The sequence below is a fragment of the Drosophila albomicans genome, chromosome 3 (genome assembly GCF_009650485.2).
Source record: "Drosophila albomicans strain 15112-1751.03 chromosome 3, ASM965048v2, whole genome shotgun sequence".
NCBI classification, from domain to species: Eukaryota; Metazoa; Arthropoda; class Insecta; order Diptera; family Drosophilidae; genus Drosophila; species Drosophila albomicans.
Genome location: NC_047629.2, coordinates 34,871,316 through 34,892,525, shown reverse-complemented (window position 1 = coordinate 34,892,525; position 21,210 = coordinate 34,871,316). Strand labels below are relative to the sequence as shown.

General features: G+C 41.8%; 1 protein-coding gene across 3 annotated transcripts in view; it reads right to left on the bottom strand.

Moving 5' to 3' along the window:
- LOC117572592 (uncharacterized) overlaps positions 1–21,210 on the bottom strand; it is a 35,348-nt gene that overhangs the window by 3,623 nt on the left and 10,515 nt on the right. For all 3 annotated transcript variants that reach the window (XM_034255483.2, XM_052005366.1, XM_052005365.1), the window contains exons 3-7: positions 5,454–5,677; positions 1,250–1,394; positions 1,048–1,170; positions 825–983; positions 227–762 (exon numbers count right to left, since the gene is read on the bottom strand). In XM_034255483.2, coding sequence (XP_034111374.1) covers positions 536–762; positions 825–983; positions 1,048–1,170; positions 1,250–1,394; positions 5,454–5,677 — 878 coding nt within the window. In that variant the 3' untranslated portion in view covers positions 227–535. The remainder of the gene's footprint in view (positions 1–226; positions 763–824; positions 984–1,047; positions 1,171–1,249; positions 1,395–5,453; positions 5,678–21,210) is intronic.

Genomic DNA, 21,210 nt, shown 5'->3' with positions numbered 1-21,210 from the left:
TATCATTGGCTATCTGATAACTAAGAAATATACTAGTCAAAGTATTTATCTATTATCTATAAAATAAAAGTAAACAATGCCCTGGAGATTCACGAGACTTTAATTTCATATAAACTCAATAAATTGTCTTAAAAGTCTAAAGTTTAAAATGCTGGAAGATCTGTACTTATATCTCTTGTAATACATTCTATAATTAATTTTATTTTGCCATGTTTTTGCTACTTACTTCATTTAATGCTCTGCAAATATCCATGAAATCACTTAATTAAGTGCAGATTATTGTGCTCAAGTCAATTATTTAGTTGGTTGTTTTGTTTGTTGCTTTCGTTCTTTCACATTGATCCAGTGTTAGTTAACCCGGAACCGAAGTCAGTTGTTTTGTTGCTTAAAAGAATCGAGCGATTTGGTAATTAAACAAACCATTCGTCCTTTTGGGCAGCAGCGACATTGGCGGCATTGGCATTCGGATGATTGCCAGCTGCAACGGCGATGTTCGTCTGACTGAGTCCGGCGGAGTTTTGTGAAAGATCTTGACCTAATTGACGGAATTTGCCAAGCACCAAATGGGACGGACTTTGGTGGCCATCTTCAAGTAATTGTGTGGAATGCGGTGGTACCCGGATGGTCCCGCAGGGTGATGCCAGTTTCCCGAACCTGGCGGCAGTTGTGTATGCTCTCTCGTTAGCGTGCCTCCCATGCCCACGCCCATGCCATGGAAATGCAGATGCTTCGACGATCCATTCGTATCCGCATTGTGATGCACTGCAAAGTGATAAAGTTAAAAGTAAGTAATTGAATTTATCAATATGCTGAACTATGCTTACTTTGCAGGGCCGTGTTCTGATTGGCAGTGTTCTCATCCTGACGACGGCAGACACAGATCGCAATGGCCACAATGAGGGCGCTGAGCACGAGCAGGACTCCGACTACGATTAGCACGAACCAAGTCATGTCCACGCCAAACACAGTGCTTGTCGTCTCATCTAAGCAGAGAGAAGAAAAAGGTGATTCAGATATCTACATTAACAGCATGTGGTCAATACTTACTCTGGCAAAGATTCTGCACAGACTCGTCGGAGTTGTCGCCACAGTGGTTGACGCCATCGCAGAGCAGATCGGGACTGATGCAGAACTCGCGTGTGGCGCATGTGAAATCCTTGCACGTGTGCTCTGCAAGAAAACGGGAATCAAACGGACAGCTCATTAGGCATTCCTTCAGTGTTAAGTTAGGTGTGTAGGTGCTACTCACTTGGGTCCTTCACCGATGTTATCACCAACTTGAAACCGTTCGCATCTGTTCCCCAGCCATCGGTCACGTACTTGAGCGTCACGAAATTCGTTCGTGTCAATATCGCGTTCACCGTGCTCTTCGTATTGCGACAGGAGATGTCAATCTGCAAATTCAATCAACTTCATTAAATTCCATTCAATTATAAATAAAAGTACACACACGAGAACAGCGAGCATTTGACTTGAAGCTGCTTTTCTTCAACATTCACTCTAAGATGTTTTCTTTTCTTTAAAAACTCGCAAATTTTGCTGGGTGTTCTTCTATAAAGTTCTGTTTATTTGACTTTCCTCAACTCCTAACATTTTCTCGTCAAATTTTACTTTTATTGCGGATGCCGAATTTACGAAATTCAACTAAATTACGTTTTTGGGTAATTATATTTTTAGCCTGTGAAATTTAGTAGGACACTTTGAAAGAGTTTTAAATAAAAGACGTTACATTATTTACTTTCATCTTAACCGATTTAGGATAAATCTCTCCATTTAAATCATATTCTTTGCTTATTCTGAGAGTTTTTTTTTCTAAAATTAAAACTATATTATTTTCGCCTACATCTCATAATATTCTGTCAATCGAAATATGTTGAAAAGCATAACATCGCCATCAAATTTCATTCTATCTCATCACATAAGATTAATTGCAAGTTAAAGAGCATCTGATTTTCCATCGAAATGTTCACGCTTTTCTCGTCAAAGCGTAATTAATGAACATTTCCTTAGCTTCGCTGAACGTTTTCTACATCATGCCACGCCCCCCGGCAGCCCGTGCAACGCAATTGCAATTGCAATTTGAAGAATGGAAGTGTCGAGCTGTAAGCAGCTTGTTGGCAACGTCACAAAGACGAGAAGTGCATGCCACATCGCTTCGCTTCGCATCGCATCGCGTTGCGTTGTGTCGTTGCATCCCTCTAGATGCTCCATCAATGCCACATGCGGCATGGGAGTAGTAAGAGCATGTCACCTTGGAGGCAGCAGCGGTAGGAGCAGCATCAGCTGCCAGTGGCACGCTGCATTGGTTGCCTCAATGTGCTGCGGTTAACTACGCATATACGGGCCCAACTTCAAACTCCTACGTTTGCTCTTCTTCCACAATTCACAATCCCCAATCCATGGCATCCCATGGGGCAAGTGCCCGCATGCAACTGTGCCACTTCCTCAAACGATATCGAGTTGTTGCTAGGTGAGTGTTTTGATTATTTTTTTATGATAAATGATAATTGATTAAAATAAATGGCAAATATCCTTGACTTTCTGTCGGTTTCTCTGACTGGTTGTCTGCTTATTTCCGTAAATTTGCTGCGCTGTGGCGCCACTGTGCAGTTGCCACCTTGCCACATAATGAGCAGGCAGCACAACGTAGATGATGATGATGATGTTGTGACACGTGCACGTTCTGCTTGTGTATGTGTGTGTGTGTAGTGTGGCTGCCACCCAAAAGTTGCAACAGGGTTCATCAAAGTCCACACACGCTAACATCCTTTCTCCCTCGCTCTCGCTCTCTCTTCCTCTCGCTTTTGCTCTTCCTCGCTCTGACTGTGCGTGTCATCGTCGAGGCCTTTGCTGTGGTTGCTTTTCTTGACACAACGCTCTGCTTTTTCGCTGCCGCCGCTACCGATCCTGATGCTGCAGCATGTGGCAGAGGCAGGCAGGCAGTTAGGACTGCAGTTGGCCGGCATCTTCGACGTGCGGCGCTTTGTGGCATATTTTAATTTTGTTGCAGCCCAAAAACGCAAACTTTTCTCTGCTTACCGCTTACCCCTTTGCTTTGTGAGTGCCACACTCATAGACACACACACACACACACTCCAACAGTGTGGCAATATTTTAATTTTGCATTTTTGAAGGCAGTGACAACTTCTTTTGTCGCAAAAGTATTTACATACCCAAGGACTCGGAGCTGTGCAGTCGAGCAGTTGAGGACTCTCGACCGAAAATGTTATTAGTTTTTGGGGGCTTCGCCTTTTGCTTTGCTGTGGCCGTTGTGGCATGCAAATGAGCCCAAGACTCGAATTGAGTCGCATGGCAAATTCATAAATCTTGCGCCGCATTGCTCATACGCCGCATAGTACAGAGATAAACATTAGGAGCTGCATCAAGTCGCACCATCTCACTGTTGACGTGGCAACTTGGCAACTAGGCAAGGTGGCAAGAAATCAAGGCGTGCAAAGCTGCTTAGGTCACTTGCAAACCGACTCCCAGACTTTCAGACTATTCTCTGACTCTCTGACTTACTAAGTCGCCTGCAAAACAACTCACTCGACAAATATTTAAGCAAAGGCTTTCCCACATCGTACTACTATCATTGCAACATAGCAGCAGCAGGTGAACAACAAACAGGTTGCACAGAAGAACGAAGGCATTTTCAAGTGGGAAACCGCAAAGAGAATACATATTTATAATCGGATTTGAACTAAGCAGATGCGCCTTCTACTTACTGCACACATATGCGAGAGAGTCTATAAGTACGAGTAGCATTCGAAAGCAAGTGCGAGTGCTTTTTATTTTTTATTTTTTTGTATTTCGGTATTAATAGAGGGCGACGTACTTATAACACCTTTTGCACATGCAATGGCTAAAGATTATTTATCGATTTGTTGCACCAAAAAAAGTTCCATTCAACCAGTTAACCAAGATAACTTTTAAATCAACAGATTATCATAGTAATTTATGCAGAACAATAAATGTTCGTAATTTCCAATCACTTTTTTGTTAATGAACTAGAAATGAAAATAATATAATTTGTTTTAGTTTATATAAAGCTTGCCTATTTTACTTTCGTTATGACCAATCCCAAATCATAGTTAAAAGCAATAATATTTAATCGATTTATGTCATTAAAGACAAATGGAAACCATACTTTATATGCATCGAATACTTAATGCCAAACTCATAGTTCTTGTCATAAATTTTATGCACTTGCCGCTAATTTGAGGCAAGAAAATGAACGGTGTGGCAACTTCACCTTTACGACCCAATTACGTTTGACGTTGGGCGAGCTTGTCCCCCAACTAACTGTCTGTCCATCTTGGAGCAGAGTTTTCATAATTGGAAGCTTAAGTTGCCATCGATTTTGTCATAAACTGTGACGCGTTAATATTTGATGCGTTGCCTGAGCCAACAGCAATTATGTAAATTATGTAGAGCAGCAGGAAATGACCGCAAAATATCCTGTAATGCTTAGGAAGTTTGTAAAGGAATTGTTAAACTTTAATAGTGTTTATTCCAGCGTATCTGCAAGTCGAACACGTTTCGGCTTAGTTAGCATATTTTGTTTGGCTTGTCCCTGGGCTATAAAAGATTTAGTTGCTGCTTATGCGCTGCATTTCTGGCCACTTGCCTTGGCTTACATTTCCAAACACACACATACACGGGCACTCATATGCTGGCACGCCCACATGCGCATAATATAATATAATGCAGTCCCTGGCTGACGGGACTGTTGCAGAGAGTGGGGGGGCGTGTCATGAAAAATGAAAATTGTTGCTGATAAAATCGTAGCGCTATCAGCAAACTCAGCCCGGCAGTTGGCATGTGGCAGCTGCCAGTTGGCGCCGCATTGCAACCGCTGTGGTGCACTCAGGCAACCAGCAAAGCGCCCCACTTTCCCACCCTGCCTTCCCTCGCAACGAGCTAACCCAACCAGGCAAACACCCAGACCAAACGAGCCACATTCTTGCCCGTTGTCATCATTGCAAATGTTGCAACGGGCTAAAATTATGCCTACATTTTGTCTCTCTCTCTCTCCCGCTTGTGTGGTGTGAGTGTGTGTGTGTGTGTGTGTGTGTGTGTGGATGTGTTGCAAAGCGGAAACCCCCGCAGGGATTGAACCTAAAATATCAGAGGCATCAGCGTGCTCTGATTGTGTATGTGGATCATGAGGCTGCGACACAAATTTCCCCGCAATGACTTTGCCTTTGACAACTTTTCCGCAATGATTGCCCTTAACTTTAGCTATAAATAATACTGTTACTGCATTGAGCATATCCCTTAAAATGAGAGCTTTCCTCTTAGTAATTGAAATTTACACGATGGATAAACAATTAAAGTACTTTAGTAATAAATTTGCACTACATTTTAACTTTCCAAAGTTAAGATACGTCAATCATGAACAACTCAATGTTATTGTCAAAGTTATCGCTATTTACAGTCAACTTTAAACTAACCTTGGGCGTTGATACTGCATGCGCTCCATCGTAGACCAGCAGATGATCATTGCAGTCTAGTTGGAGCATATCAAAGCGAAGCATGAAGCGCTGCAGAATCGTCTGTGTCTGAAAGGTGATAACACAGTCCAGATTGCGTTCGTTTTGCGACCAAAGTACAGCTCCGTCAATTTTGCGATAAAGTTGCTGCAGAAAGTGATTCTTGCACAGCGATTGCATATAATCTGAAAGCAAGCGAGAGAGAGAGAGAGAGAGAGAATTAGTTAACAACGATTTAACAGTTTATGTTAGACGAAAAGTTCAAGCACACACAGGTCGTATACTTAATAATATAATAATTTTGTGGCGAAATGCAGCTTCTACATTTCCATCTGCTGCCGACACAACTTCCTTTGACTTTCTTCAACTTAATGGCTCAGATTTCCACAGCGACCGACGGCAGCGACACCGCCATCAACAGAGAGAGAGAGCGGCGGGCTCTCGTGCGTTGCGCCGGAAAATGTGCACTTAAATTTTAATGGTAAAATGAAAAATTCATTTACGCTTCGTTTCACGTATAACCCGCACATGTTTCCCGTGCATTTTGCTCAAGTACAGTTACTCGCACTTGTGGAAAATTTTATAAATAGGTATAAATATGCCTTGGGCAGGCAGCCAAAGCAATAAACGGAGCATAATGCATGAGCAGCGTAATTTATGCTATGGAAATTTTAAGTTATCGATAGTTTATGCAAACGATTAAAGCTCGTTGAAAATGATATATTATCAACTATGAATTATCGATAGCTATTGTAATCGATTAAATACCAAACACAGGCTTTGTGAATGCGTGAAAAAGAACGCATGAGTCCGCGATAGAAGCTTTTTAAGCACAATTTGAAGTCAATGAAATGGAGCTAATGAAGAGGCGCAGCTGGCTTGGGGAATGTGTATATAAATTGCATTATTTAAATGTCTGTCAATTAGTTTTAATAAGCAAAACTATAGCGCTTAAGTGCGAAATCCATTAACATGAAATGAACGCCATTACCAAGAGGGTAGCACTCCAAAGCAGACAGGGGCAGGGCAGGTGGTGTGTTGGAGTGGTGTGGAGTGGAGTGTAACGTGGCGGAGATGATGGCCATCGTTGTTGGCCATTGGCGCTGCATGCAAATGAAGTCTGAAACAGTGGCAAAGGCAGCGACAGAAATTGTCACATAAAAGCCAAAAGCGTGCCCTGCCAATGCGAATATTTGAGATTTTAATGAAACACACGCACACACATTATGGAGTGTATGTCGGTATGAGGGTGTGTGTGTGTGAGTGTGGGGCGTGACGGCGAGGCTTACGTGCGCCTGATTTCAGGCAATTTCCTGCTTAGCAACCGCTTCCGCTTTCGCCGTTGCCGTCGCACTAATTCAATTTCGCTTCAATAAAGCGTACACGAAGGCGACACAGGCGACGCAACGCTTTCGCTCTGCGGCGAAAGAAGCGAAAAAGCAACTGCTAAAAAGATGTCGTCGCAACGGGAGAGCAACATTTATAGCTAGCGGGGAGCTTGAGGAGGTTAAGGAATTTAGTGCAAATTCGTTTTTCGCCTTAACCACAAACTCACTCACTCACACACACACTCGCACAGGCTGTCACATATGCAAGCGGTGTGGTGTTGCCACCCAGTCATAAGCGCTGGGTGCTGGCGTTGCCAACTTCCTAAATTGAATTCACAATTGAATTCAATTGCCGGCAACAGCGGCCTTTTGTTTTAGAGCGAGACAGCCATATCCTCCCTCAACACAGCCCGCACCCTGCATCACAGCAACTGCCGTCCAGGTGCCCGGCACAGACAATTTTTGCGTGTTTTATATGTAATTGGCAATTTTGTTACACATTTCGCTTTGATCTTCACCGCCAGGTGAGGCAGCTAGTCAGCTAGCAGCTAAGCTGGGCGTGCCCCCGAATTGTGGGCGGCTGCACACAATTCTGCCGACAGGCTGCCATTTTGGCAAATAATTCACGATTTGTCCCCCAACCCCTTCGCCAACCACCCAAAACCAAATGAAACTTTTCCTTGCGGTTCGTTGGCTTTTCCCCTTTTGTTTTCTGTTTTCTGTGAGTGTGTTTTTTTTTGCTGTGTTCCCTTGTTTTATTTTTACCGCTTGCCCCAAGATTGATTACAGTTTCAGCTGATGATGTGCCCGGAAGTTTCTGAATAATTTAGAGCCAAATCTACATGATGCATTAAATTAAGTTTAACCGGTGTGGAGGATGTGCCACATATACATAGATAAGACACCTTAAGGCGTAAACGTGCAACTTCGGTGAGACTTGTGCTATCTTTATTAAATTTAAAGAAAATTTAGTAATTCTTTGGAATGCGTAGATACCAGAAAATAATAAAATTAGCATGAATTTTTTTATTTGTGTTGTATAATATGATATTATTTTCATTCATGAGCAACTTTTAGCAGTGTTGTACGATCAACCAACAGAATTTCAAAAGTAATGTATCTCAGTTGTTCCTAATTATTAACGTTGCCAAACTTAAGTTAATACTGAAATATTCGAAATTTATAGTTGTCACTCTACAAAATGTTTGAATATTTACTGTTGCCATCTTCAACTTGATTTAATTGGCATTACATGAGTTCTTATAAGCATACTTGAAGCTGTATCTGTCTGCATTGGCAATCAAATGCAATGCAAGGGATAAGGGACATCATTCAGAGACAGCGATAAATAGAATTTCTGCACAATTTGACACAGAGACAGCGCTGGATTGAAGCTGCCAAAGGATACAGGATACAGGATAGAGGACATCAGCATGAGCAGCGCTCAGTATCAGCGTCAGAGTCTGACAATAGTAAAATATCAATTACGAATGGGAGTAAAGTGCTCAGGCGTACATATTTCCATGTAGACAAGGCAACAGCAGCGAAATCCTTCAATCATTTCTAGCCCAAGACTGCAGTGTTGAATTGAGAAGGGAGCTAGCTGCTGCGAGGCAACGAGATGGGGTAAACACCTCCCGACATAACATCAGGATTATGCTCGTGTTGCGCAGCTGTGGCACCACTGTGCGCTGACATTGGGGGATTCGAGAGGAGTATACAAAACACGACGGCAAACAATCCGTTGTCGAGTCCTTTGGGAAGCGACAGAGACAGAGGCTGAAGCTGAGGATGAGGATGAGCCGGGAGACACAAGGAGCTAGCTCATGTGACAACTGAAGTTCGCTCTGATAGGGGCTAAGGACAAGAGACAGAGAGAGAAAGAGAGAAAGAGAGAGTACAGTGCCAGATACATTTTCTATAAATTAAGCCCGAAAACAATTCCATTTACAGCGGATGCCCGGGGCTGAGGGGCGTGTCTTGCGCGATATTGCAGTTATCCCAATCCCCGTCCCCGTCCTAAGCCTGCCTTCCTTGAAACTCCATTTATGCAGTCGGAGAGTAGCTTAACATTGAATGGCATTTCGGCAATATGGGATTATACCTATCGCCTAATGTAGTATTTTTATGGGTTGCCCCCCTAAACGCAAATAGCGTAAATACACTCAACAACGAAATACCCTGTCGTTCTATAAGGAAAAGTACCTAAATTAATCCCGCCTTCGCATGAAAATTCTTTAGAATTTTCTAAACTTTACTTCATTCTTAATAGAATGAATGATCACAAATAGAAAGAAAAGAATCAAAAATGATGTCTATCAAATTAAGATTGTTGCTCTGTGCTTTTATAGTACAATCTTAATCTTAATTAAAAAAATATTGCTAAATTAGCTATGATTTTACAGATGCAAGATTTTATATGTTTTGCCTCTGTATATTTATAAACTTTCTACCAAATTATGCCTCAGTTTAACCGACAATATACTCCAAATATTCCCAAAACTACAACACATACAAAATACCCCAAGACGACTGATTTAGGCATAGGTCTAATCCCGCCTGCCCTGTTGTTTGGTCACTTGAAATGGCCTCAGTTGAGCCCACTTAATGGTCTACAAATCCAAGGCCAAATTATGGCTCAAAGTCTTGCCTTGTTCCTGTTCTCCACCCAGACTAAGATTTGTTTCGTTTTTTGTTGCTTTTGGTGTATTAAGTGCTCAGCTTGCAGAAAATGAGTTTCACGTGGGCAGAAGGAGAGGGAGGTGGGAATGTGAGAAAGTGAGGTTCTGCTGGGGTTTCGGTTAATGGCCAGATTAGTTAGTCGCAATGTCATTTGTTAGCATGAAAGCACTGCCAAAAAGGATTAAAATTAGCATAATTAATTTCAAGGACTTGCTCCTTACACCGCTTTATGTGCTTGTTATTAATCGAAAGAGCCGCGCCAAGGCCAAACTGCGTGCGAATGGCGCCACAAGATTTGAGCTGCGATACAAATGATGTGCCAAATAGATGGAATGAATCAATTATGTGTGACCTCAAAAACGGAGAAGAGTAAGGGTAATAGTTAAGATTGAAATTGTTGAAAGAAGCATAGAGAAGTTGTCAAGGGAAAATGACCATAAAATATAAGACCAATTAATCAAGACAGACTAAGATAAGCTCGAAGGTAGAAGCATAGAGTGTTGAGATTTGAATTGTTGATAGAAGCGCAGAGAAGTTGTCAGGAGAAAATAATACTAATACGTTATAAAAACGAAGATAGATTTAAATAAGAACTAGATTCAGATAATATTGTTAGTTTTTCTAGCCAAGATTTCACGAGAATTAAACATGATAAAAGAAAACCACCTTGAATGACTAAAGCAACAGTGTCTTAGTAGACTTCAAACTTACGGCACATTCCAAGAAAACTTGTAGAAAGACGAGTACCAAAATATAAAGTTTAGAGAAGTTCTTTAACTGGCTGAAAGCAGCTTTCATTTGGTAGGAAACAATCTCTTCAGGCAGCCAAGATAAAGACAGAAAAATAGTTGAGGAGAGAAACATAACAAAAGCGGAACTAAATAAGTCATTATCTTGCTCTTAAAGATGTTAGGATACTTTGCTTTTACCTCGTCGTGGCAACGGGCGACCACTAAAACTCAAACTAAGGCCAAGCCCAAATTGTGTCATCAAAAAGCTGCGGCTGCCGCTGTGAATGCGAATGCCTGCACTCCGCACTCCTCATGCCGCTCTCTGAAGTTGGCACTCAGGATGGGGCACTTAAAAAGAGGCAACCACAGGACCGCAGAAGTAATAACCAGCTGGCAAAAAGGATACTCGAACGCAGCAAAAACCGCGACTGGTTTGGGGGCCTGTTCTGGTCTGGCTATTTGGGATCCTTAATGTTTCCGGCCAAGTGTAGCGTTGAGCTGCCGGAAGTATTTGCTGCTCTTTAATGCGTTTACTCAAACTCAAATGACAATGCTGCATTCGTGCCCCGCCCCTTACCTTCAACCCGCCTCTCTCTCTTGTCGTCGATATGCCCCCATTATCGGGGAGTACTTTGGCATCTGCTTGCAGAGCACACACAACACATTGGCGTTGATTTCTCTGGCAACATCTCTGACAGCTGAATTGGCAAAAGGAATTCCAATGCACTTCTGTCAGTTCACCACCCCAACCCACTCCCTCAATGCAGCCACACCCCCTTTATTCAGCCCATTCCTTTTGCGCTGCTTCTTGTCGTTATACTGCTGCTGCTGCTTCGTGCTGCACTCTCTCTGCAAACAAGCGAGAACTTTGTGCAAGTAGTTTGACTAGAGGAAAATTATGTTTACCTTGCCACAACGTTCTGACGTCTAATATCGAGCTTAGCGTCTTCCTTTCGACTTCTTTTCACGTCCTTACAAGGATACCAAGCATCGTATATACACACATACACATACATACACATACGTATGCAACTCCCCCAGCTGCTGCTTCTGCTCTGGTGTCCTGATGTCCTGACACGGGCGGACAGCTGCTGTGGGCACCTGCCCATTTCTTCTACTCCCCACAACTCAACCACCTAATACCCATGCAAGATGCGAAGCTGCTGTCGAAACTGCTGTCTATTCCCGGGTAGCTTCCATCCATCTGCCTGACACTTGCCCCAACTGGGTCAAGCCTAGATCTGCGCCACTAAAAGCTATGCCCGGATTACTTCAATCAAATACTGAATGCATTTGCTATCATCAACATGCTGATTCTCATTCTCAAGGTGTGCATGTGAGATATAACCAATCGAAACCAGAAGACTAGAATTTTAGCCTGAACACTTTCCATTTGCAAGTTTTCTCGTCTAACAGACAAAACGTTATATCGTTCAGACATACTATACAAGTTAGCATTTATTTGAAACGGATTCAACTTTAAACTTGTCAAAAGAATGTCGAGAAATCTCTTGCAGGTTTATTTCATTCATAATAAATTTCAAAACTCTTCTCGATATTAATTTTACCTAATGCTCTTTTCATTCTCTAAGCAGCTCTTTAGCTTGCATAATTTAATATTTAATAGTAGACAACAACTCCTGAGCTTCATCCGCTTTAATTGAAACCCTTTTCGACTGCCAATTGCTTGCAAATTTTGGCAAATAGCTGAAGTATATGTTGTTAAGACAAGGCTGAACTTATGCTCGTCTTGGGAAGCTTAAGCGCTTAAACATTTGGTCTGGATTTTGCAAAATCTTTGTTGTTGATGGAATGAGGAGTGGGGGACTGGGAAATGGGAGATCAGCTTGACCGCCGACATTGAAATGCAAATGCAATGTAAATATTTTAAACTAATTTTCAGTGATTATGCAAAACCGCAAATAAATCTGCAGCAATGGCATAAAATTCATAGCCAAAGCCAGAAAACCTCTGAGCCGGACTACAAGAGGATAGTTCTAGGACAGGACCACGACCAGGAGCAGGACAACAACAACGGCAACAATGGCAACTAACGGAACCACAACAGAACCTAAAGGCAACCAAGCTACCAGTTACCAGTTGCCCAGCTACCAGCTGAGTGCGTGACCCCAAAAGGCAAGGCAATATGTATAGGAAGGGGAGCGGAGGAGGTTCAAATTGAGGTTTGTGCACTTTCAAGCATGGCGAAACTTTAGCTATAGCTAGTGTACAGAGCGAGGGGAAGAAAGGTCGGGGGAGGGAAGTTGTTTGGCTATTTCGCTGCAACAAAATAATTTCGCTGGCTCGTTTGTCAAACTAATGGTAGGAATTTGAGCAATTTAAGTAACAAAGGTTAAACAATGAATTTCCTGTTCGCCAATATTGAATTTAGCTGACCCCAAGCTAAGCTCCACACCCTGTCCCTAGCTCCCTCTCACCCCAAATGTTTCTCGTTCACACGCTCTGCTCTTTTATGCTGTGTGAAGATGTCATCCAAAGTGCCCCCTCCAAATGCCTCATCCAATCATACACACAGTTGACTAAGCCCGACCAAATGTTGCCAGCTACTGCGTCTTGTCCTGGTCCAGCCATCCAACCGAACCAACCATCGTGGCAGCCAGCTGCTGCCGCTACTGCTGCTGGGGCTCACACGCTCCATTAGCGCGTCCAAAATGCCGCCTCGAGTGCTTCAGTGGCTCGGACTTTTGCTTTAATGAAATATGTGTGTGTATATGTATATATTGTGCGACTATGTACATATACTCAATTCTAATCTGAAGTAAATGCTTGCGCGTTAGGCCATGGCATTTTGGCCATACTCCGCTGAAGCTGCCCGCGATACGTCTCCTTTAGTCCCTCGCCTTCCCTACCAATCCCCTCTACGGAGTCAGCGCTGCGTAACACATTGTCAATTTAATTGAGCCTTGGGGGCAATGTTGTGGGCACTGTCGCAGTTTAAGCATTAATCCCAGCACACAAGTGGATCGTGTTTAATAGAGATGACAGCGTGACAAGCTATTGACAGCTAGTGTAAGAGTGAAATTAAGGTACTACAATGCCATAGATATTTTAACAACTCTATTTATATTTCGGGCAAATGTTGTCGTCATTATAAGTCAGACAATACCTGGCTGAGCTACATGATTGATAGCTAAGCTTAAAATAGTGTGACCCAGCTTCAATCAAGAGCAATTAAAATGTCGAGGTTACTGGATAATATTAACTGATTGACAGCTTATGCTATCGACATTCCCAATATGTAGACAAAAACACAAACTACAAAATGTTAATTACTAAGGTATTATAATTTAGAAGACCAACCGAATATTTACTAAAATTTGTTTACATCCAGTAATGTTTTTATTTCTATCTCCAGCTTAAGCATGCAATGCCACCCGCATACAATATACCCGTGTCTTTCAAGTCTTATATCATTTCACTTCAACAATGGTTCATATCGCATCATCTCAATTAACTTGGCATCGTGATTAGTCGTGCTATCGTGTGTCCATCTCTAGCTCCTCGCTGAGCAGAGGTGTCAACCGCAGCATCAACTAAACTTGGAAGCACGTTTTAAGCTCTCTAAGTGGCGCTGCCAACTTGTTTAATAATTCATAAAGTGCAACAAATATACTACAAACTTCCATTTCTCTGTTGAGTGCTGCAAAAGTTTATTAGAAAGCAGGCAAGAACAAGTAAATACGAGAATTTCGCACTGAGTGTTGGCCTCTTAAACGCATCATTAAACTTTTGTCAGCTGGCAGAGTAACGGGTAATTGCAAAAATGTGGCAACCTCAAGCCGACCAACGGCAGTCGCAGTCGAGTGGGTAGCAAAGTAATGAATGGACTCTGACAGCATAGAAAAAGGACTCTCCTAATGGTCGTCAAGTAAAGTCCTTTCCCCCCTTGTCTATTCAGCACTGGGTCTTTCATTTGATTCCATTGCAATAATCAAGCAAATTGTCGCCTGTCAAAATGTTCAAGTTGCAAAAGTGTGAAAAGTTTTTAGCAAAGTGTCAGGACATCGGTCCCATCAGGACTTTTACCATGATCAATTGGATGTCGGAAGTCAGGCAAATTAAATTAAATGAATGGGTATCAAATAAGTAATGAGATCTATTCATAAACACGCCCTTCACATACCCCTTTTCATTTTTGATGGTCTGTCACAGTGCGCACTCGATTGTCGCAATTTTTCACACGTTGTTCTCGGACTGGCTTTAATGCCCGTCAACTCGTTGCTTTGCTTTCATTTCATTTCGTTTCATTTCATTTCTCTTCGTTATCCAATCTCTGGATTGCTCTTTGCTCGCCCACCACGCCACCTAATGCCCGGGAGTGCCATTACAAATGTCACTTGGGCAATTAGCGCCTGCTTCTCGTGCTTTTATTCCCTTTCTTTTTCCACTGTCTATTTTTTTTTTGTCTTTGCATACTGTGATTCCCAGCTGGTCGGCGGTTTCTCTGACTATCTGTCTATCCAACTTTTTAGCACTTTTAAACACTCAGAGGAAAAGTTTTCGGACAGCTGCCGCTAACTGTTGACAAGCCTCTTCAAATGATGTGCCAAATTTTTGAATAACTTGCGACTGAAGGCGACGCTTCGCTGTTCTTGAGTTCTTTCTCAACTAACTGTTTGGTTATTTCATTGTTTTTCAATTGTTAGAGCGCACCCAGTGAAGTAGGTGTAAAATTTACTCAACTTTCCCATTATTATTTGCAAAGATGGCCTCCTCCTATTGTTAAGTTGGCTGCGCTTTGTTGGCGAGCAAGGTGGCAACGCTGTGCGACGCATAATGTAAGAGAAAGAAAACTTAACAAGGTGAGATATGCAAAAGCTGCTTTGTCATTTTCTTCCTAATTCACTATTCACTGCTCAAAGCGATTATGCTTTTCAATAACAGATTTATCGATTTACTTGCTTCGATTTATGCATTTGAAATTTCCATTTTCATTCTCTATTTCGCTTTTGTTCCAAGATCCCATTGGTTGTTATTCAATTAGTGCGTATAATTTCCAGCTCAAGAAACACTTCGAGCAAAAAAGAAGAAAACACAAAAACAAAAAAAAATCATAATAACGAAAAAGCTAAAAATTAAAAGTGTCCTGCGAGGCTTATCAAGTTTTATCCGACTGCCTTTTGAACTTCTCTTTGTTTTTCCTTTTGCAAATTGTTAATTAAACTTGCGCCGCCTTTAGCTGCTTTCCATCTTGTGCCTCTTCCTCCGGCTCCCAATGTCGTGGCCCGCCTCCTTACTATGTTTGGCATAAAAGCTCTTAAATATTTAGCAAATAATTTATCTTTATTCATTTAATAAAGAATTTGTTTTGCGTGCGGCGGCAAAAGAAACGAAAAGGCAACAGACAAGAAAGACGAAAAACTAAAACCGAAGGAAAACAAAGCAAAAATTGTTGTTCTATAGTTTTTTTCGTTTTTTTTTTGTTAGCAAGTTTTTGCTTTTCTGCTAGTTTATTACGCTATTGTTGTCTGTCTAGTAGTAGTTGTTGTTGTTGCAGTTGCTGTTGTCTTTTTTTATTATTGTTGTTTAATTCTTCTAGGCTCTTGTAGTAATATTTTGTAAGCGACGGGGCAGCGGTGGCAAGGGGCGGGAATATATAGTATAATATTTGCTGCTTTGTTTTGCGTGTCGACGGCTTCTTTTTCGCAAGTGGAACACAGCAGCAGCAACAGCACTGTAGAGTGGCCGACAGAAAGAGATAGCGATGCAGAGTGGGAGCAGGAAGGGCATACAGCAGATACACAGTAGCAGCACTCCATACAGGATATACACGGAGATAGCCAGGATACACCCACAGCTCAGCTCAACACAGCCGCCAGAACACAAAGCCCATCAGAGCCAACACGAAAAAGGTTTGGGATTCGCTTCGTTTTCTTTCTATTCTTTTCCGTGTTTTTTTTTCGTTTCGTTTCGTTTTCTTGTTTTTTTTTATTTTATTTTATACATTTTTTTGTTGTTATATGGAATAGAATAGAATAGAATTTTCTGTGCATTTGATTACAAAAGGGACACACGCGCCTAAGTGAGAAGCATAATGAAAATGCTCTGCACATTTTCATGTGCTTTTCTACTCAATTTTCCGAGATACGCAACTAGCAATCTCTACGCGTAATTGTCTCTAAATGCCGTGCAGTCCACCCATTAAATAATGGTGTTATACGATATTTAATTACAGTTCTCATAGTCTGCAAAACGAGTAAATTTAATTACTATTAAACTGTTATACTAATTTCTAGTTTATGGATGAAATTGAATTTTAATTATTTAAGTGATTCTTATCAAGCGCAGAACTTTGAAACATTTGGAATAAATTAATCCAACTGTTTGTGCCTCTGCTATTGCAAAAGGCTTTAATAAACTGAATAAATTTTCAAATAAGGACAATAATTAATTATAATTACTGAAAACAATGTGAACAATTAGTGTGGCAAGCGAAATGGTGAATTGAATTCGCAACCCAATTACGTTTACGATTTATTATTATCATCACAAATTACTCAATTTTGCAGGCAATTAAAATTGAATTCAAATGCGTCAAATTCAAAGCAAAGTGTGAGGCATAAATAAATTTGAAAACACGGCACAAAAAGAGAGCAATAGAGAGAGAGAGAGAGAGAACATGCCATCACATATCAAATATCGATTTCGAATAATAACAGTTTACTGTTTCTCGTTTGACCGGAAATATTGATAAATAACCCGAATCCCCCCTCCACGCTCCACGCTCCACCCACCATCCATTGCCACGCAGCTACCACACAATGCGCTGCCCCAGCAATCGCCCTCTGCCACATTCATGGACAATTTGGCCAATTTATTGTTTGGCTTTCGCTCGACGATGGGAAAGGGTGGCAAATGCGAGCGGGGAGAGAGAGAGCTGGGGAAATGAAGGATTTGCCAATGGCAATAGCCCAAAACTTCGCAACGCATCAATCCTCCATTTGGCATTGGCTTCCAATGGAAGAGGTAGTTGGGGGGAGTGAAATCGAAGGAAGGAATAGAAACCCCTCCTCGCGGGTTTGGTAGAAATGTTTAGCTATAAACGACATTTGTTATGCCTTGCTTGATTTCATTCGCGCTTCGATTTCACAGCTATGAATTTATCATACTCCCAAACACATACGCGAGAGCAGTATCAACATTTATCTATTCACTCAACTGTGAATCGAGTTAACGACTCTGAACTCGGCCCATTTTCCTGCGATTTGAATGGATGCATTTCATAGTCACTTGACTCCGTAGGCATATCACGTAAGAGGAATCGATGTAGGAATTGATATATTATATTAAACTTAATTATTTATGAATAGAAAACATCTAATTCATATTTTCTCTTAATTCGAATAGAATTTAAGCTAAATTTCATTCGTTTCTTTAATTTTTCAGCATGCCAAAAGCCTTGCTTTAATCCTGCCGATTGCCTTAATATCGTTCTATCGCTTTTTATCGATAAATCACGAAATGGGCAACAAAAGCTTTTTGGAGCTTATACAAAATTTGTGTGGTATGTCGCAAATTTCAAATCCTTTTTATTTCGTATGCGGATGGATTGTTATAAAATTAAAATTTATTGCTTCCGCAAAGCTGTCATAATGTTAACCTCCTCCTCCCAGCTCCCTGCTCCCTCTGCCATCTGGCCTTTCCAGACTCCACACTCTGCCCTCTGGCCTCATCTGGCTCCCCTCTTTGCCATCCTTCCAGCTGCAGGCTTTAGTACGTGTGGGGTCCATGGCAGCTGCCTTTTGCCTCCGCTTCTGGTTTTGCCGCAGTGGCAACTGGTACTGGCTCCTCTTTCTCTTCGGTTCCCCGCTCCCACATTCAACATCCACAACCCCAAAGCAGACCCAAATCCATCCATTCATATTTATGCCAAACAAAAAGCAAAAGTTTTATGCCATTTCTTGGTCGTCGACAGTTGTTTTTCTCACAATTTTATTGGCAGTCGGCCATCAGCGGCTCGGCTCTTGGATTCTGCCCAAAAGGAAATCTTTCCCCTTTCACTTGCCCCTTTCATCCTCCTACTCCTTCACATTCTCCCCCTTTTGGTTCGTTTAGACTGTCACCCAAGCAACGTGACCCATTTTATAAAATTGTGTAATGCTCGTATTATTGCACAAATTCGCACAAAGCGACACAATTGTTTACAGCATCGCTGGGGAGGAGAGAAAGGATGAACAGCAGAGAAAGGAGAGAGATACAGGCAAGCTTATTTCGTTAAGCAACTGATTGCATCTTCAATATTCAACAATGCGGAAGCAAGAGAAATGGAACTATACAAATAAATTCGCACATTTAAATTATCCATCAACTCGTAACACGAAGAGAGAATTGAACGAGAGTTCTTCTAAAGTCTACAATGTAAAATATACTTCAAAGAGAAATAACAATTTAAAAGAGAACGTTGAAAGTGTCCATTAATTTGATATGGAAAAACATTTACGAATGGCAGGCGAAAAGAAGAGCGAGAAAGCTACACGTAGCAAAAAGTTAATTATAATACGATGATGTGGTAAACATTCAACAAATTGAATAAGTCCTAAATCGTAGCACACCGTCAGTGGAGTCAGGAGAGGAGGCGAAAGAGGAGAGAAAGGAAGGAGTTTTGGGACGCAAAACTCAAGCACCGAGCCCAACTTGTGCTTCAGATAATTTGAAGTGAACACACAAAGTAATTATGAAAACCACTTGCAAATACGAAAGACAGACAGACAGACAGACAACTCTCACACACACTCACAGTGTGTACATATTTACTCATGTAAGTGAATGTTTGGCGCTGGAACCAACAAGTTTGGCTCGAGTCAAGTCGAGGCGAGGCGAATCGAGTCGAGTCGAGTCGCAGCTCGTGCGAGTCATTACAAGTTACGCTAATCAAGTTGAACGTGCGCAGCGCATCAGAAGTAGCAAAGGAGGAGGAGAAGAGGAGGAGAAGGAGGAGGAGAATACACCAGGGCCGGATGTCAGGCAGACCACGAGAGGAGGAAAGGAGGAGCGAGCGCGGCGTTGAGTGTTTTAGACAGGAAATGACAATTCAAATTAAAGACAACGGTCCAAAAAATGCACGAATGTGGCAACTAACGATTATGGAGGCAGGCAAGGGACTGCGGAGGAGGGAGGGATAAATGAAGTGCAAATTGGAAGGGATGGGGCTGCGTAGGGCAGCAGAGGTTCTGTGCCTATGTAACGTGCGCATTGCCACTTAACATGAAATTAATTATGAAACTTTTGTGCAAAATTTTGTTGAACGAGTTGCGAGTGAAGCTGAAGCCGAAGTCGAGGCTGCGGCTGAGGCTGAAGCTGAAACCTTCAATGCCGTCGACGTCGCGGCTTAAGCCTTTGGCCGCGCCCCTTTGGGGCAAGCAAACAGAGCAACAAAAAACAAAAAAAAAAAAACATGTAAGGCTGAGAAAAAGTTTGCGACGCGTCTGTTGATGGGCCCGGGGAAAATTAAGTACACGCCACGTGGGCCGCAAAAGTCTGTTGAGGACAGTCAACAAGGGAAAGTACGCATGTGTATGTGTGTGTGTGTTTGTATGTGTGTGACCGCAGCAAACGGCCGCAGCAGCAAAACTTGTTGTTGTGACGCCTCCGGAAATGAGCAAGTAAAAAGCCAACAGCAGCAGAAACAACAGCAACAAGAAGTGAGCCAAGAGCCAGGCAGCAGAGCAAATCCGAGACGTCACCCAAGCTGCGCTTAGGCTGTGCGAGAAGGAGAAAGAGAAGAAAAAGGAGAAGGCAAAGGGATGCTGCAATTAGAGGCGCACGCTGCCAGTAACAGAAACAGAGCTGCAAACAGCAATCCGCAGTTGGAAGCCGGAAACGGGCCCAAAAAAGTATGCAGCAACTTTTTTGCAACTCAAACTTTTTCTGCCGCAGTCGACGTCGCCGTCGCCGTCGCAGTCTCAGTCACGGTTGACGTCGTCGTTGCTATCGCGCTATTTGCCAGCTTGTAAGTTGTTTTACTTCAAAATTTTTTAATTATGATTTAATGTTAAAATACGGAAATAATTTGTGGCAAACAACTTGCGTCGTGACGTCGCAACGCTTCAGCGAATTTCATTTCATTTGCCAGCAAATGCAGCAGCCTCACGCAGCTCCCCCTTCTTCCCCTTTACCCCTGACACATATCATTCCCCCCCATCTATCAGCCATGTGTATCTGCGTAGCACAGCCCCGAAGGTGTAGCAAATTATTGAGGCTTATGTAAACAGCTCATTATGCAAGTCTCAACTAACTACGAGAGGAGGGACTTGATGTAATAAACCTGAATTTGCAAAATATGTTTACTTTAATTAGAATTTAAAAATTACAAAAATGAATAAATATATGTTTGCTATTACAACTTGCTTTATATATATTGCTTATTATTGTAACTCATCGAAAGAAATTATATTCAAATATATTAATTCAGAAAGTGATAAAATTATATTGATTTTTTAATACCAGTAGAATAAATAAAGTACAGCTAAAACATGATTTATACCTTTCATATTATTATTACTTATCAAAACTAAACTCTTCAAAGAAGCAGCAAAATGTGGAAATTAATCTGAACAACATTAATTAAAGTAAATACAGAAATGAAGCCAGAGGCTGGATTGCCAGGGCTGAGGTAGGTTTATTGTTGTTGCCAGAGCTTATTATGATCTCCATTTCGCTTTGTTATTGCTGCTTTGATTAAAATGTTTTGGCCAAAGTCAATGCCAAGACAAATGTATCGCACACACACCCCACACTTACACACAGTGAGAGAGAGAGAGTGAGAGGGAGGGAGGGAGATAAGCTGTTTAGTATGCAAGTTGCCTTCTCATCGTAAAATTGTATTTATATGTTGTTTATTCTTCGCATAAACAATATGTAAGACAATGTGAACAAATTACCACAGAAAAGCCAACACACGCACACACATAAAGAGGGAGAGAGAGAGAGCGAGAGGGGAAGGCATACATATCATGT